Here is a 17,967-nt window from a genome sequence, read left to right as displayed (position 1 = left end):
TTAGTTGTAGTACCTACTGGGAGCTTTGCTCTGGGAGCCAAGAGAACATCAACTTTTCACCCTTTTCCAAGAGCTCACTTAGGAACTTTCCGAGGGGTTCCTATGAGGCAAACTTTAAAGTTATCCCATTCAGCATCTTCTCTGTCAGCTTACTGAAACGTAATACAAGCAGCCACAGGATAGAAACAAATGCTGGGGTTCTATACCATGTGCCTCTAGTATTCCCATGATTGACACGACTGGAAGAATTTGGGGGATGATGAACATGATTGTAGATATGTGATAGGTGACAGCCATCTTGAAAATTCAGTAAGTGACTTCTGTTGCCTTATCTTGAAGCATGTGTTTTCTTAACTTTGGCAAAGCCACACGCTCAGAAACCCAGGGTCTTTGGTTGTTTTCTGGTTAACCAAGAAGTTAAGAAACAACAACCATCACCTCTGCTTATCATGCTGTTGAAAGTATTTAAAAATGCACTCAGCATGCATTTATAGAATTTTAGTGAACTTAGTTGCATATTTGGGGTAGGTGGTCAGTGCCATCATTCTGAACAGGTGCTATTGCAATTCCCTGATGGCTCTGGATGTATGAGGAGATTAAGTTGAATGTCTGAATCACGAGGCAAGTTGATGCGGAAGTTGATTTGCTTTTGTTTTTTGCTTTTTAATCTTTGACATGCATTTTTCTTGTAATTTTCTCTTTTTCTTCCAAGGTGTAATTCTAGACTCCAAAATGATCCTAATTAATTAATGATTCTAGCTGATTAAGATTTTTTAAATAGTATTTGGTTCAAAGGTTTTATTGCAGTACCATTAGAAACCACTCATCTTAAAAAACTAAGTTGGGATAGATTTAAGAAGAGCTTATTTTAAAAATTAGTTCCATGCTAAGTACAGCTAATTGAATTTCAGTACAGCAAATGCATTAGACCTTGGAAACACTGAAACTCAGTTTTCATTTTAAACAGAAATATAATGATGCCCTCATTATCAATGAGCATGCACGGATGAAAGATGCTCTGGATTACTTGAAAGACTTCTTCACTGATGTCCGAGCTGCAGGATTTGATGAGACTGAGCAGCATCTCACTCAGAGATTCGAAGGTGGGTAGTGTTTCTTTCTTTCTTTCTTTTTTTTTTAAGATTTTATTTATTTATTTGAGACAGAGAGAATGAGAGAGAGAGCACATGAGAGGGGGGAGGGTCAGAGGGAGAAGCAGGCTCCCTGCAGAGCAGGGAGCCCGACGCGGGACTCGATCCCGGGACTCCAGGATCACGACCTGAGCCGAAGGCAGTCGCTTAACCAACTGAGCCACCCAGGCGCCCGGTGGGTAGTGTTTCTAGAGGAAGAAGCCACTGGAGCCTGGTGACTCCAGTGGCAGGATACTTGTATTATATTTAGTGTACGGTGATGCTCAGGAGTTGTCCTGGGCTTAAGAAGATAATTATAGACAGCAGGACTATTAAGCTTCAGTGAAATCTGGTACTTATGGAAAAAATATGTTGCTTACACTATTTCTTATTTTGAAAAAGGAAAAATAGGATTTGCAAAGGATACATCCCATAAAAATTATAATAGGTAGTGGCTTTTTTTTTTTAAATCTATAAGAGACTTTTTTAAGTTCAGTTAGCCAGCATATAGTATATCATTAGTTTTTGAGGGAGTGGTCAGTGATTCATTAGTTGCATATAACACCCAGTGCTCATCAGATCATGCACCCTCCTTAATGCCCATCACTCAGTTACCCTGCCCCCCTCCTCGCCCATCTGTCCCTTCTGCAACCCTCAGTTTGTTTCCCGGAGTCCAAAATCTCTCATGGTTGAGAGGTAGTGGCATTTTTTTGTTCAACTTTTAGTAATTTTACTATGCTTTAAAAATATAAAAAAAGTGTTTGGGGCGCCTGGGTGGCTCAGTCATTAAGCGTCTGCCTTCGGCTCAGGTCATGGTCCCAGGGTCCTGGGATCGAGCCCCCGCATCAGGCTCCCTGCTCTGCGGGGAGCCTGCTTCTCCCTCTCCCACTCCCCCTGCTTGTGTTCCCTCTCTCGCTGTGCCTCTCTCTGTCAAATAAATAAATAAAATCTTAAAAAAAAGGGGGGGGGGCGCCTGGGTGGCTCAGTTGGTTAAGCGACTGCCTTCGGCTCAGGTCATGATCCTGGAGTCCTGGGATCGAGTCCCGCACCGGGCTCCCTGCTCGGCCAGGAGCCTGCTTCTCCCTCTCCCTCTCCCCCTGCTTGTGTTCCCTCTCTAGCTGTCTCTCCCTCTCTCTGTCAAATAAATAAAAAATAAAATATTTAAAAAAAGGGGGGGGGGCGCCTGGGTGGCTCAGTCGTTAAGCATCTGCCTTGGCTCAGGTCATGATCCCAGCGTCCTGGGATCGAGCCCCACATCCTGCTCCCTGCTCAGCGGGAAGCCTGCTTCTCCCTCTCCCACTCCCCCTGCTTGTGTTGCGTCTCTCGCTGCGTCTCTCTCGGTCAAATAAATAAAATCTGTAAAAATAAATAAATAAAAATATTAAAAAAGTGTTTTAATGATTTAGAGAGATTATAATTTATATATGCTATATATAAATTTATATATAGAAGAAAACCAAGATGGCCCATAATCCTACTGCTCATGTATCAAGAAGTTTATAGGAGGATTTGAAATAAAAAGTACGGCCTTCTCCCTCTCTCAAAATTCTTTTCCCCAAGGTAATTACTGCTAATAAATTAGTTTGGCCTATGTCAAAGTATTTAGTATACATAAATGTAGCCCCGTGGTGTGCTGCTATGCACTGAGCACCCAGCTGCCTGGGGAAAATAAGTATGCATTTATTGCTGCATTTAATGCATGCATTAAAGCAGTGGTTATTACTCTTGGAATTCGGGTCAAAGATTGAGAGATCAACTGAACTATAGCTAAAGGTCACAGTGTGTTCTAAATTTGTAGAATTTATAAGCCATTTATAGAATGTTCCCCTTTTGCAGAAAAGCTGAAGGAACTGGAAAGTGTTTCCATGGATCCCAGCAATGAGAACCCTAAACTCCAAGATCTCTCCTTCATCTTGCAAGAGGAGTACCACTTAAATCCAGAGAGTAGAACCATCCTCTTTGTGAAAACCAGAGCACTTGTGGATGTAAGCTTCTTTCTTCTTGTGGATACCAAATCGACCCAGTACCATTTTACTGAAAAGAGTGTCCTTTCCTCACTGCTCTGCAGTCAGGCACCCACCCAAATATGTGTGGGTTTGTTTCTAGGCTGTCTATTCTGTTCTGATTCTCTCTTTGTTTATCTTTATACAAACACTTCACTATCTTCATCACTCTGGTTTATAGTAAGTCTTTGTACCTGTAGAACAAGGACTTCATACTTTAAAAATTTTTTTGTCAGTTGAAAAAAATTTTAGCCATTCTCTGAGCATGTAATGGTATCTCCCTAGGGTTTGAAAATTCATTTTACTATATTTGCATTTCAGCTAATGCAGTTGAGCATTTTTCATAAACTTAGTAGCCATCCATATATCTTCTTTGGTGAAGTGTCCGTTTACATCTTTTGCCCATTTAAAAATAGGATTTGATTGAGTTGTATACCATGTTATTGTTGAGTGTTTAAAAAGTTTTTTATATAGTCTGACAAAAGTCCTCTGTCCGAAATGTGATTTGTAAATATTTTCTTCTGGTTTTTTAATTCTCTGAATAGTATCTTTTACTGATTGAAAATTTTAACTTTTCATAAAGTCTATTTTAACAATTTTTTCTTTTGGGGGATTGTGCTTTTGGTATTGTATATAAGAACCCTTTGCTTATCCAAGATCACAAAGATTTTCTTTGTTATCTTGTCAAAGTTTTATAGTTCTGCAATTTATAATTAGGTCTACAATCCCTTTTGAGTTACGGATTAAGATGCTTTTTTTTCTTTTTGTATGTGGATATCCAATTGCTGCAGGACTGTATGTTGAAAAGAATGTCCTTTCTCCACTGAATTGCGTTTGTTACTTTTTGAAAAATCAGTTGGCTCTATTTATGTAGGTCTATTTCTGGATTCTCTCTTCTGTTCCATTCATCTATATCCATCTATCTTTTCACCCTTCCCATACTGTCTTGATTAGCTTTATGGTGTGAGTCCTCTAACTTTTTTCCTTTTTTCAAAATTGTTTTAGCTATCCTCCTTTGCTTTTCCATTTATATTTTTGAATCAGCTCACTCACATATATGAAAAAGTCTGCTGGGATTTTGTTTGGGATTGCATTGAATCAATAGATAAAACTGGGGAAAAGTGACATCTTAACAATATGGAGTCTTCCAATCCATGACCATAGTATATCTCTCTCTTTTCATTTATATAGTTTCTGTATGTTACCTATTGCTGATAACAAATTACCTCAAAACTTAGTGGCTGGAAACAACAAACTCTTCTCTTAAAATATCTATGGATCAGGAATCTGGAAACAACTTAACTGGATGTTTCTGACTCAGGATCTCTCCCCAGGCTGTAGTCATCTCAAGACTCTACTTGAAAGGCTTAACTTCCAACCATACCTCCCTGGCTATTGGCGGGCCTCAGAAGATGTGCTTCTGAGCTCACTCATGTGGGCCTCTCCATAGGGCTGCCTCAGAGCATGCCGGCCTCCTCTAGAGTGAGTGATCCAAGAGGGATTGAGAGAGTATGCCTAATATAGAGGTCATAGTCATTTTGTAACTTCGACTTGGAAGTGAGCATTTCTTCCATTTTTTATTCATTAGAAGCAGGTCACACTTGAAGGGAGGGGATTACAAGGATCTGAAGACCAGCAGGTGGAGATCACTGGGAGCCAACCGAGAGGCCACCTACTACATCTTTGGTTTCTTTTATCACTGTTTTGTCGTTTTTGGCATACAGATTCTGCACATATTTTATTACACGTATACCTAAGTGTCAATTTTTTAATGCTATTATAAATTGTACCTGTAGTTGCTTGTTTGCTGGTGAATAGAAATACAACTGATTTCCATATATTGATCTTATGTCCTGAGATCTTGCTAAAACTCACTTATTAGTTTTACACACTCACTATTCCAAACATTGCTTTTTTCATTTAAATAAGGGATGTCGTAGAGATTAAATTGTATCAGATCACAAAGGTCTTAACCATTATAGTTAATTATTGCATAGAATTCAATTCCAAAAAGCTTTTATTCTCAGGTTTGTCAGACAACTGACTGAACTGTTTACTAACTTAAAGTTTTTTTTTCTTCTTGCAGTATATCAGCATTGAATTAATAGTTACACAAATGTGTTCTACAGATAGTGTCCAACTGATAATTGCTTTTGACTTTCAGGCTTTGAAGAAATGGATTGAAGAAAATTCTGAACTCAGCTTTCTAAAACCTGGCATATTGACTGGACGTGGCAAAACAAATCATAACACAGGTACTATATATGAATTAGAGTTAGGATACTGTATGTATAAGAATATTTATAATATATTCAAATTCTTTTTTAATGCTTGTATCAGTCAGGGTTCGACTAGAGAAGCAAAACCAGTAAGAGATTATGCACACATACATATATACCTATATGTTGTTTATGTGTGTGTACGCAAACACGCACAAACTCATAGGGATTTGGGAATTAGCATGCACAACTGGACTGGCAAAGTGAATTTGAAATCCATAGGGCAGGTGGTCAAGAGCAGGCCTGAACCTCACAGGCATGAGCTGTTTGGAGTCTCTGAGCTCAGGGACTAATGCCTAAGCCTTCTTACAAAGGGTCGATTGATTATGTCAGGTCAACTGAGAATGAAATCCCTTTTGTAACTTAAATGTTAAGTGATTAGGAACTTCAATTACATCTGCGAATTCCCTTCACAGAAGCACCTAGATCAATAACTGGGTACTGTAGTTCAGCCTAGCCACATTGACACATCAGAAAGCCATCACAGTGTTTGAATACAAAAACTTGTAGACATCTCCTCTTCCCATAGGTCCTGCAGACAAAACCAAAGTTATTTTTAAAAATATTGTTTGAGCACGTCACTCTTTTTCTCCAATTCTCAATCAGTAGATTAAGATTAGCTGGAAATAAAAATGTTCTGTTTCCATTTTATTGTTTTTTAAGCTATAGATGCTTTTATGTGAAATATATATATTTTTAATTAAAAAAAAAGTTCAAGCACACAATCCTGAAATCCAGCTACAGTGGCTGAAGGATGAAGGGCTGCCTCTGTAATCCTCCAGCAGGATCCCTGGGTGGCCAGCCCTCAGCTGACATTCTCATAGCTGTGCTCCCCACCCCTCAGTGACCAGCTGGGACAGATCCTCACTCTGTTCCTCCTGTTTAGTTTTGTGTATAATAAGCAGTCCCTATCCTGTCAGTCCTCAATCATTACTCTTGCACTTTCCCCTTATGCAAATTTTAAACTTCATGAATCGAAAAAAGTATATTCAGATTTTGAAAATTTAACTTACCAAATGAAGTCCAAAACCACATTATTGCAGTTGGAATTCAAAGTTCTCTGCAGTCTGACTCTAACATGAGTTGATTTTCAAACTTTGTTATTTCTTTACAAATAAGCACTCAAGACATTTTCTTGTTTGTTCATTTATCCATCCATCCATCCATCCATCCATCCATCCATCACCTACCCATCCATCATCCATCCATCCATCCACATTTATTTAGAAACTTACCAGTTATTGAGCTTCTGCAAAAGAGCCTTCCCCAACCACCCAAGACTGGTAGAGGTGTCTCTCCTCCCTGTTCCATAGATGCAATTCTGCCTCCATCCCATTGCTCATCACCTTGAATTATAGCTTCCTATTGATATCCTTCTTCCATGAGATCCTTGTAGATAAAAATGGACCTTTTAACCATGTATTTTTACCTGACAAACTATAATTGCTGAATAAATGTTTGATGAACAAGTGGACGAGTAAGTTTAGAAATTCATGAAGTATGGTGTCTGTCTTGGGCATGCTCATCGTTCAGTAGAAGAGGATGGTAAAAAGAATTTGTTTTGGCCTTAAAATACATCTGAAGATTTTGGCTGCCAGTGTACTACTGGAAAAAATTAGAACTTATATAAATTCTATTAACTTGGAGGTGGAGACCACTGAAATTCTTTTTTCTTCTCAGTATATCACTGGCTGAGAACCGCACACTGTTAGGGTCTCAGACTTAGGTTCTGCCACTAACTAGCCTGTCAGTTTATCATACTTCCAAAACCTCAAAGTCTTCATCTGTAAAGGAGAACTATAACACTTGCCACATCAGCCTAAAAGGGCTTTGTGAAGTTCCAGTAAGTACTTAGTTGTGAAACTGTTTTGCCAGCTATAAAGTCCTATACATATGCAAAGTCATTATGATGAATAGTTTTGCAAAAAAACAATTAATTGTTGATAGTTGTTGATAGTTTTTTTTAAAAAAATCAGTATTTGTTTTGAGATAACATGACTGAAGTCACACAGCTGGTTAGTGCCACAGCTGGGATTTGAACTCACGTAGTCTTGGGGCAGAGTCCAAATTGTTAAACACCATCATAATGTCCTCTCTAAAACAAGGCTAGGAATAGGCCCTACTGCCTAGCGTTGTTTTGACATCATGAATATAAAGCACTTATCACAGTATTTGGCACATAATAAGCATTCCATAATTAATGGCTATTTTTCGAGGGTAAAGTTCCCTCTTTGGTGAGTTGTATAATGAATGCCCTCTGACTCTGACACAGGAATGACGCTCCCAGCACAGAAGTGTGCATTGGATGCATTCAGAACCGATGGAGATAAAAAGATTCTGATTGCTACCTCAGTTGCTGATGAAGGCATTGACATTGCTCAGTGTAATTTGGTCATCCTGTATGAGTATGTGGGCAATGTCATCAGAATGATCCAAACCAGAGGTGAGAAAAGCTTTGATGCCATGACTAAATGGCTGCCAATTTTTCTGATTTGTGAGCGTATCTGTCATTTAGAAACGTACTCTGTCCCAGTCATTGTGCTTCTGGTCTTTTCTCCTTTACCGAGCCATAGTGGCTGTATGACCATTGGCACAGTGGACTCTGGCGTCTTTGGCCCTGACGGTGGCTTACTTGATCAGGATTGTGTGGGTACAGTTTTGCCCACTAATATATACCCTATTTTGATTCTTGTTTATGATGAATACTGTTTACTTGACCAACATTGACAGACATATTTATGGTAAGATAATTCCCACTTGGATTGAGACTCTGGCAGCCAATGTGTGGAACTTTCATGGTTGTGCTTGTGGTAATGATGGGCCCCCTGTATTCTAGAAGAGATACTCCATAGAATTCTCCTGTCTCACTTGAACTAGGTGATCTCCTAACTAGCCTCTCTTACTTTTTCCAATTTCCCTAATGACAGCCGCCATTTTACTTCCTGAAAAACAGCTCTGGGCATGTCACTTCCCTATATAGAGTCTCTAGTCATTCCCAATTTATGTGATGTTAAAAAGCTCAAAATCCAGCACCAGCTTATCTTTCCAATCTATTTCTCATTCTTCCCCTTTATTCATTATCCACTTCTGCCAACCTGACTTCATCATTTTCTCCTTGTTGAAGAAAGCGCTCATGTACTGCTACTGATAATCTTTGTTTTACTTCCTCCCTCTTGTCCCCACCTGTCCCTGATTCCCTCAGCTGGCAAAAAATTTTCGAATGCCCATAGTTCTTTACATTTATCTTCCTTATCACACTTATTATCTCCACCTATATTCTGGTGGCTGTGAACATATCTATTTCCCCATCTCTTTGAAGGCTCTTGAGGGAAGATCTGTTCATTATTCATCTTACAGTGCTCACAGTGTCCTCCTGAGTATTCATGTTGGATTGTCTTTAAGGCATTGTCTCTGATAATGTAGCTGTTCAATTATACTGTCTGGAGACTGACCCCCCAAGGAAGCCAGTCTAAGGTGGGCTCCTAGTTTAACATGTAGTTTAATATGAAGGTGCACACCTGCATTGGAGTCCATGCTCTAACAGCTCAGCCTACCTGTGAAAGCTTTCCTATGAAAGTTGAATTTTAGGAGTACCCCTTTGTTAACTTCTTCTCAGATTTATCAGAGTTTTAAGTCAAAGACACCAAATAAGGTATTTATTTTCTGATAGGCAGAGGAAGAGCAAGAGGTAGCAAGTGCTTCCTTCTGACCAGCAATGCTGATGTAATTGAAAAAGAAAAAATAAATATATACAAAGAAAACATGATGAATGACTCCATTTTAAGGCTTCAGACGTGGGATAAAGCAGTATTTAAAGAAAAGGTAAGTCTTTTAATCTGTGTCACTCTTGCAGAATCTGACCATGAGTAACAAACAGAATATGAGGATAGTTGGTGCCTTTTATCATATTGCTCTGAGTGTTGCATAAGAACAATAAGTTTATGCTTAAAATTTTGTCCTGCAGTGAACATCAGTTCATTCTGCTTTAGGTCTCAATGAGATTAAAATATATGTTATTAGTGCTAATATTTGAAGTGACGTTTTTAGTTATAAAAGGGCAAACTGAGTTAGATGACCCTCAAGTCGGCAGCTCATCTTGAGGACTGCACCCTAACATGGCGAAACACAGCCCTTCTCGGTCTTTCCCTCCAATCTGTCTCTCTCTAACACCCAGAGTCCTCAGAAAAAAGCTCCCCGTGGATAGTGCATGTGTTAGAAGGCCTGCTTGTAGATATTGGTATGAATGCACGCTGTGGAGTGGCCTATCTGTTCAGTTCAGCCTCTTGGTAGTGACCTTCATTTTACTGTAATTTCCTTTATAACACAGAAGCATGGAACCAGATTGGGGAAAGTCAAGAAACACAAACACCACATACACGCACACACAGGCACACAGGCCCCGCGTACTTTCTCCAGACCCTCTGCAGAGACTTTCATCTTGGGATCTCTGCCACCTGGAAGATGTGTGACCTCGGGTACTTACTCTGTCTCTTAAATCATCTGTCTCCTCATTCGTAAAGTTGGGAAAGTAATGGTATTTAATTCACAGGGCAGTTTGGAAGATAAAATGGGGTATATGCATTGCCCAGCACAGTGCCTGGAATAAAGTAAGTGCTCAAAAAATGAGTATTGTGATGGACAGAGGCATGAGGCAGACTTTAACTTCACAAAGATGAACCTTACAATTCAGTAGACCAACTCCATAGTGTCCATAATTTTAAAAAGTCATAATCTCTTTGCTCAAAAAAATTTTGAGCAGTGCTCTAAAGCAAATTAACACGTATTTTAGGACATAAAATGACAACTTTATGTCAGTATTTACTCGTTTTTAGAAACATTTCTTCCTAAAGTTTAGAGACTAAAATATTTAAAAATACTTCTTCCACATTTTCATTGAGAAGAACTGCAGGGAAATTTTTTAGTTCCTCTTAATTTTCCTCCTGAATTTTACTAAAAATAGAGGTTTTTCACAGAGTCATCTTCCCGTTTTGTAGCATATGTTGATGTTGGCAGTAAAGTCTTTAAAACCATGATAGCTTTAATATCCATGCCATAATTTTTGTCTTTTCCACTGGGTGACCAACTACGTAGACTCGTGTGGCAGGAAAAAAGAGTAAAAGCCTTCTGAGGGAGATGGAGGCTCGGCCAGACACAGACTCTTTTGTAGCCAGCTCACCAGGACGAGGAATGGGATAGGAAAACACAGGTTACACATATGTTGAATAGCATCTGGGATTGCCCTAACAGCCATAGACAACGGGCAGAGGTGGTAAAGGATGAGAGGGAGCCCAGAACCAGTGTAACCGGGACCTGTTGGCTGGTCATTCCGTGGGTGGGGGTGGGCATTCTGGCTCCCTGCAGGGTCTCCACTAACATCACAGGCAAGGGCTGCTACCACGTGGCAGGGTTGAGAGCATGGCTCCCTGCTTGGCCTTCTCTGACGCCATTAGGTGGGAGTGTTGAGATGCTTCGTTAAGGTGGAAATCTAGGTACCCCTTCAGTCTTTGCTGGCATGGGCTGCGGTTAGGCTACAGTTGTTTGTTTTATTCTGTGATGTTTGGCAGGAGTAGAACAGCTATTGTCTAAAAGTTTCTTGTCTCGCTAGGCTGCCCCTTTCCTGGTCCTTTGGCTAGAGAGAGTAGTAGGCTTCTGTTGAGACACTTATTTTATCTGTGTCCATAGACACTTCTGGTTGCCAGTTCCTTCAGCCCTAAGTCTGGGATATATAAGAAAACCCAGGTTGCTCACCACCATTTTGTTCTTAGGGTTTTGTGTTTTCTAGCTGTCTGCCTTCCCTTCTGAATCTTCTTAGGTTTATTTTATCTATAATGTCCAGGTTCTTTTTTTTTTTTTAATATTTTATTTATTTGAAAGAAAGAGTGAGAGAGAGAGAGAGCACAAGTGGGGTGAGCGGCAGAGGGAGAGGGAGAAGCAGACTCCCCATTGAGCAGGGAGCCCAATGCAGGGCTCGATCCCAGGACCCTGGGAGCATGACCTGAGCTGAAGGCAGACGCTTAACCGACTGAGCCACCCAGGCACCCCTATAATGGCCAGTTTCTTAGTTGTAAGTTTTTTTTTTTTTTTTTAAGATTTTATTTATTTATTTGAGAGAGAGAATGAGAGACAGAGAGCACGAGAGGGAAGAGGGTCAGAGGGAGAAGCAGACCCCCCGCCGAGCAGGGAGCCCGATGCGGGACTCGATCCCGGGACTCCAGGATCATGACCTGAGCTGAAGGCAGTCGCTTAACCAACTGAGCCACCCAGGCGCCCCTTAGTTGTAAGTTTTGAAATAGAATGCAGTCATACTATACATGCATTTAACTTTCCTGTAACTCAACAATACTCTCTGTGGTTGGAAGGGGAGAGAGAAAAAAGATTTACGTGCTGGGGACTCTTCTGCCTGTGGTTCCATTTAAGAGGTCTCTGCCCTAGAAGTGGGTGTAGTTATGCCTGAAACAGTCAATACATGTTTATTTATGACGGATTTAAAAATTTTGCCAACTACTAAAGTAGAAAGCAGGGGTCACACGACTGTTTTATGAACATCTTTAGTACTTTATGACCATTTTTTTTTCTAAAGATTTATTTATTGTGAAAAGCAAGACAGTGAGGGCGACTGGGTGGCTCAGTTGGTTAAGCGACTGCCTTCGGCTCAGGTCATGATCCTGGAGTCCCTGGATCGAGTCCCGCATCGGCCTTCCTGCTCGGCAGGGAGTCTGCTTCTCCCTCTGACCCTCCCCTCTCTCCTGTGCTCTCTCTCATTTTCTCTCTCTCAAATAAATAAATAAAATCTTAAAAAAAAAAAAAAAGCAAGACAGTGAGAGAGTGGAAGGACAGTTGAAGAGGGAGAGGGAGAGAATCCTTAAGCAGACTCCCTGATGCAGGACTCAATCCCAGGACCCTGAGATCATGACCTGAGCTGAAACCAAGAGCCAGCTGCTTAACCGACTGAATCACCCAGGCACTCCCTTTATGGGCATCTTTGATTCAAAAATTAAAAAGGCTCATCGGAGGTCACAGTTAAACACTAACAAAGAATTAGGAGAACCCAATAAAATTACCTATGGGATTTTTATAAACAAAGCCAGGTACTGTATGTTCATGGAAGCTGTACATGAATGAATGATAATAAACATGTATGTGCAGGTGTATGTGCGTGTGCGTAAATACCTCCTAGTTATACCGTTATGCTAAGTGGATTTTGTTTTTGGTTTTTGGGTTTTTGCATGTAGGTTCTCCAGATACAGATTCAAGAAAAATTAATCAGGGATAGTCAAGGAAAAGTAGAACCTGTACCTGATAAGGAAAATAAAAAGCTGCTCTGCCGGAAGTGCAAGGGCTTTGCATGTTATACAGCTGACATCAGAGTGGTGGAGGTAAGCAGCCTTTGAGCAAAGAGCACTGGGTCATTTTTTAGCACTAATCAAAGCTTACTCTCTATTGGTGAGATATTTATAGTAAGAATATTATTATTTTTGTTGTTGTTATGGCCATGATATTTTAAAAAGCCAAAAAAGTTTTGAAACCCTTAACAATGAAGAAGCAGCAGCTACTTAATTAAATATTATGTAGCCACTAAAAATAATGGTCATACTAAATGAATGGGGTATCCTGGGTTAGATCCTAGAACAGATAAAGAATATTAATTAGAAAAAGTGGTAAAAATCTGTAGATAACAGTAAGGTTCCAATCCTAATTTCTTAGTTTTGACAAATACACTGTGGTATGTTAGATGTTAGCATTCAGGGACGCTGGGTGAAGGGGATACAGGAAATGTCTGGACAATTTTGCACTTTTTCTATAAATCTAAAGTAATTCCAAAGTAAAGTTTATTAAATGAAATGATCACAAAGCTTATGTATAATGAAAAACTTCTTACAAACAATGGTGAAGTAGAAAAAATAACAAGGATACAAGGTTGTAAATATGCTGGGACTTTAGGAGTGTGAAATAATAGCAACAAAACCACCATCACCATCAACAACAAAAACGTCAAAAAATTATCTTTGTCCAGAAAAAAAGACTAGAGGAAATATATTGAAATATATTACTATTTTGCAGTGAGACTCCATGATTTTTTCTCTCTACTATTTTATGTTTTCTAAACTTTCCTTTTGGGATATGGATCACTTTTATAATGAAAACAAAATATCTCATTTTAAAAACATCTGCCGGTTAGTTTTCTCTATTTTTTTTTTCTTAAAAATTTTGGATAGAAAAATCTCCAAAGACAAAAATGGGCTGTAACTGCATTGCTGCTGATAGAGGGGAAGCTGGTTCAGATGATGAGTTATTAGGATTGTCCTTGGTCTTTGGAAAGCTGAAGTCTCTAATCAGTCCATCTGTTTGAGCGAGAAGCGGAATATTAAGGGTGGTACTAGCAAATTCCCATGCCTTTATGAATCTGCTTCTTTAGCTAGAAAAGGTCCTTTCAGCTCCAATTTGAGTGATTTTTCTATTGAAATGGCCCTCTGTGACTGTTTCCCCGAGGGGCTGGCATGTTGGGTCTGCATTTGTTCTGTAGAGAGTGGCTTTTCTTGGGACTCTCAAGTTGGCTGTAGGTGGAGCTTCTGGACACATTAGTCTGTGACCCTCTGCAGATCCACATTGACCTTTCATTGTTCTCTGTATCCTTTGGATTGTGTCTGTCAGGTGAACCCAGGCTTTGGAGATCTTCAACAAATACCCCCTTTTGTTTCTGAATTAATAAAGAACATCTATTTTCAGAAGCTCAGTTGCCTGGAAACTTCTTAGTCCTCCTCTTCATGAGACGGCCCCTATCACCTCACTTGCATCCCCACCCCCACCCTTGTAACTGGGAGTCCGGTTGTATGGATTCTAGTCTGGCCTTCAGGTGAATGCATATTTCCTTCCATATTTCCTTCTTTCCATCTGTAAAATAAGTGGGATCCTATCTGCTCTGCATCTCAGATTGTGGTGGAGTTTTTTAAAATCACAGTTCTGTCCTAGTTCTAATGTTGTGTTTTGTGTGTTATTTAATCCCTTCATCTGTAGGACTGCCATTACGCTGTGGTTGGAGATGCTTTCAAGAAGTGCTATGTGAGTAAATTACACCCCAAACCAAAGACCTTTGGGCATTTTGAGAAGAGAGCAAAGATCTTCTGTGCCAGACAGAACTGTAGCCATGACTGGGGAATCCATGTGAAGTATAAGACATTTGAGATTCCAGTTATAAAAATAGAAAGCTTTGTGGTGGAGGATATTACAACTGGAGCTCAGAAACTGTATGCCAAGTGGAAGGATTTTCCTTTTGAGAAGAGATCCTTTGATGCTACAGAAATGTCCGAATGACCTCAGGACCTCAGTCTTTAGCTACAGGGAATGGACCTTGACTGAAGAAATCAGCCCCAGTGGGTACAGTCACGGATTGCGTGTACCACTGTGAAGCTACTTTACCCAAGCTTGTATCAAACTGAGTACGTCACTTAACTTCACCCTGTTTATTGTTTTCAGCAGTTTGAACTGTATCACATATGTAAAGCACAAGTGAATCACAGCACTAATACTCTGTAGGCCAATGGAGCTCTAAGTACTTGGGAAAAATTAAAAAGCCTTAACTTCTTTTCCTATCCTTCCTTTCACAACTGCCTGCCAGTGTACACCCAGTAGCCACACTGGAATGAATGAATGAATGAACAAACGAAACGTTGAAAGTGTTTCCACCATAAACTGACTTTTTTTTTTTTTTAAGATTTTATTTATTCATTTGACAGAGAGAGAGACAGCGAGAGAGGGAACACAAGCAGGGGGAGTGGGAGAGGGAGAAGCAGGCTTCCCGCCGATCAGGGAGCCTGACGTGGGGCTCGATCCCAGGACCCCGGGATCATGACCTGAGCCAAAGGCAGACGCTTAACGACTGAGCCTCCCAGCCGCCCCCATAAACTGACTTTTGCCCTTAGTATACTGAAATTGTTCTTAAGTCCTGTAAGACTGCCCCACCCCATCCCACTTCAGGCATCAGTTGCAAATCCAGGTAATCACCTGTGCCTCTCACTGACAGGCTATAGATCAGAGGTTCCCATGACCTCCTCCTTGAATTTGATTAATCTGCTAGAGTAGCTCACAGAACTCAGAGAAACATTGTATTTTCTTAATCACCGGTTTATTAGAAAAGGGTATAACTAAGGAACAGCCAGATGGAAGACACGCATAGGGCAAGGTGTGGGAAAGGACAAGGAGTTCCCACGTCCTCTCCAAATCTCCACCTGTTCACCAGGTAGAAGCTCTCCAAACCCTGTCCTTTGGGTTTTTATGGTGGCTTTATTATATAAGCATGACTGATCAAATCACTGGCCATTGGTGATAGATTCAACTTCCAGCTCTACTCCCCAGTTGTCAGGGGGTGGGACTGAGAATTCCAGCCCTAGAATCAGAGTTGGTTGTTCTGGCAACCAGCCTCATCCTTAGGTGTAGTCCAAAAGTCATGTCGTTAGCATAACAAGAGACACCTTTGTCCCTTGTGTCACTTAGGAAATTCCAAGGGTTGTGGGAGCTCAGTGCCAGAAATGGGGACGAAAGTCAAATATGTATTTATTATATAAATCACAATCTCACAAGTGTCTCTTTTTATCTATGATTGCCTTTTTTGGATGCTGTTGTTTCAGAACTCTAATAGGATGTTTAAAACACCTACTGGAGATTCGAGAAAAGTTCTTTCAAGTATCTAAATGGTGTCCAATTTGGATGAAGGTGAATAGTCCTCTCTTCAGCCAACAGAAGGCAGACTGAAGGTGAAACAAAAATATCTTAGAATTTCCTTATTGGATTTTTTGCCCCAAGTCAAGCCACTGCCAGGCATAGAGCCTGGAACAGAGTTAGGCACTCGGTTACTATTTACTGAATGAAAAAACCTGGTAGGTAGCATTTTAAGAATGGCAAACTCTTGACTGATGCCTAAATGCTGGTCATTGGATTTCTCGGCCAAAAGCTGTATGTCGGAACCAAGTGGGGAGTCTTTTTCATGGGCACATGCCCCACCCCATTAGGACATCCTGGCAGGGTGTCCAGCCATGGGTACTTTGTGAGGTTTCTCAGGTGGTTTAGATACAACCAATCACACACCCGCAGGACCTTGTTTCTCTATGGTTCCTGCCAGTGCTGACATGGTGATGGGTTTTTGACTGGAAATGAGAAGCTGCCTTCGGTCAAATGCCTGATTGTGTAATAAGGGCTGTAAACTCTGATTCCTGTCCTTACAACTGATATTACTACTTGAATTTCTTTAAAAAAATTAAAAAAAAATTTTTTTTAATTTAAATTCAATTTGGTTAACCTGTAGTGTATTATTAGTTTCAGAGGGTAAAACTGATATTATTACTTTAAAAGACAAACCATCAGGTCAGCATTTTCTCAAGCAAGTCCTGTGGAACACACACGCTGTGAGATGCTCTAACGAAAACATTCTGTGGTCAAGACAGGCTCCTGAACCAAATGCTGCCAGCCCGCCCCTCAAATGAGTGAGTCATTCACACTTTAACTGTCATTGTGTGGCACTGTGTCAGTTCTGTGCTAACAAGACCCCTTGAACTCAGTGGTTCCCAAACACGCTGACCCTGGAACCCTGTTATTCACGGGACACCGCTCCCATCCTGTGGAAGCACCACAGCAGGTATGCAGCCCTGACGTGGACAGCCAGCCAGCCAGCCAGAGCCAAACCGGAACGATGTTAACTTCAGGACCATACCAGGTACTCTCGTATCATACCACGTAATAGAAGTACGCATTTCACGTAGCAAATCTGCACTTAATATGCAGGCCTCCGTTCTTGGGGTGCAAATTATTAAAACTATTAAAACTCTCAGCTATAATTATATAATCTTTGTGATAATTAGGCTGTCTGGGTGAACAAAAACTACTTGGGTGTTAAATTCTGTTTGTGGTCATGACATTTGACAGCTTCCTCAGAAAGTAGCCAGGGAACCTTACTGTTTTTCCGGAAGTAAGTCTACCTTGCTTCTACGTAACCCTGCTGGGTGCTCCGCTGTCCTCACATAGCCTTGAAAGGGAAACTGGGCCCAAAATATGGTTCTTCATTTTGGTGATTGGAAACTCCCAACTTTAGCTTAGAGAATACTGGGAGATAAATCTCTTAAGATCACAACTACTAACTCTTACCCCAGAGCTGCTGGTGGCCATATCCCCGGGCACATGGAGCAGCCCTAAAGAATGAGGTAAGACGAGAGGAGAAATGATAGGGAGGGAACCTGAGTTTGAGCCACTAGATCCAGTCAAGCCTACGGCTGTGGCCACCTCTGTTCTTCAAGTTCTATGAGCCAGTTATTATTAACATTTTTGCTTAACCAGTTTGAGTTGTGCTTCTAATAACACTATGAATCATGACTGCTACACCCTTACACTCTCACTCTCACCTACTAATGTCTGTCCCAGAGCCGAAGACACATGTGCTAAAATAAGTCTGTGGGTTAACAGTGTGCACACCAAAGAATGCTTGGTTTCTTAGGAGGCGTAATGGATTTAGAAAACTGTTAACAAAGGAGATGAGACTCCCACGGAGAGGAAGGGGACTGACAGGCA

The 17,967-nt window shown here is 40.6% G+C and overlaps 1 protein-coding gene across 2 annotated transcripts in view; it reads left to right on the top strand.

The window, feature by feature from the left end:
- The window catches only part of RIGI (RNA sensor RIG-I), a 37,159-nt gene extending 22,164 nt beyond the window's left edge, over nucleotides 1-14,995 (top strand). The window contains exons 12-18 of one of the 2 annotated variants that reach the window (XM_045882516.2): nucleotides 968-1,103; nucleotides 2,967-3,115; nucleotides 5,298-5,388; nucleotides 7,685-7,855; nucleotides 9,083-9,234; nucleotides 12,645-12,788; nucleotides 14,428-14,995. In XM_045882516.2, the coding sequence (XP_045738472.1) occupies nucleotides 968-1,103; nucleotides 2,967-3,115; nucleotides 5,298-5,388; nucleotides 7,685-7,855; nucleotides 9,083-9,234; nucleotides 12,645-12,788; nucleotides 14,428-14,724 (1,140 nt within the window). In that variant the 3' untranslated portion in view covers nucleotides 14,725-14,995. The remainder of the gene's footprint in view (nucleotides 1-967; nucleotides 1,104-2,966; nucleotides 3,116-5,297; nucleotides 5,389-7,684; nucleotides 7,856-9,082; nucleotides 9,235-12,644; nucleotides 12,789-14,427) is intronic. The other variant, XM_045882517.2, reaches the window with a different exon arrangement.
- Nucleotides 14,996-17,967: the final 2,972 nt, after the last annotated feature.

This window comes from Mirounga angustirostris, unplaced genomic scaffold, assembly GCF_029215605.1.
Source record: "Mirounga angustirostris isolate CCGP_5_RB_7025 unplaced genomic scaffold, mMirAng1.0.hap1 SCAF_15, whole genome shotgun sequence".
NCBI classification, from domain to species: Eukaryota; Metazoa; Chordata; class Mammalia; order Carnivora; family Phocidae; genus Mirounga; species Mirounga angustirostris.
Note: the sequence above shows the minus strand (reverse complement) of the source record. Positions and strands in the feature narration are given on the sequence as shown.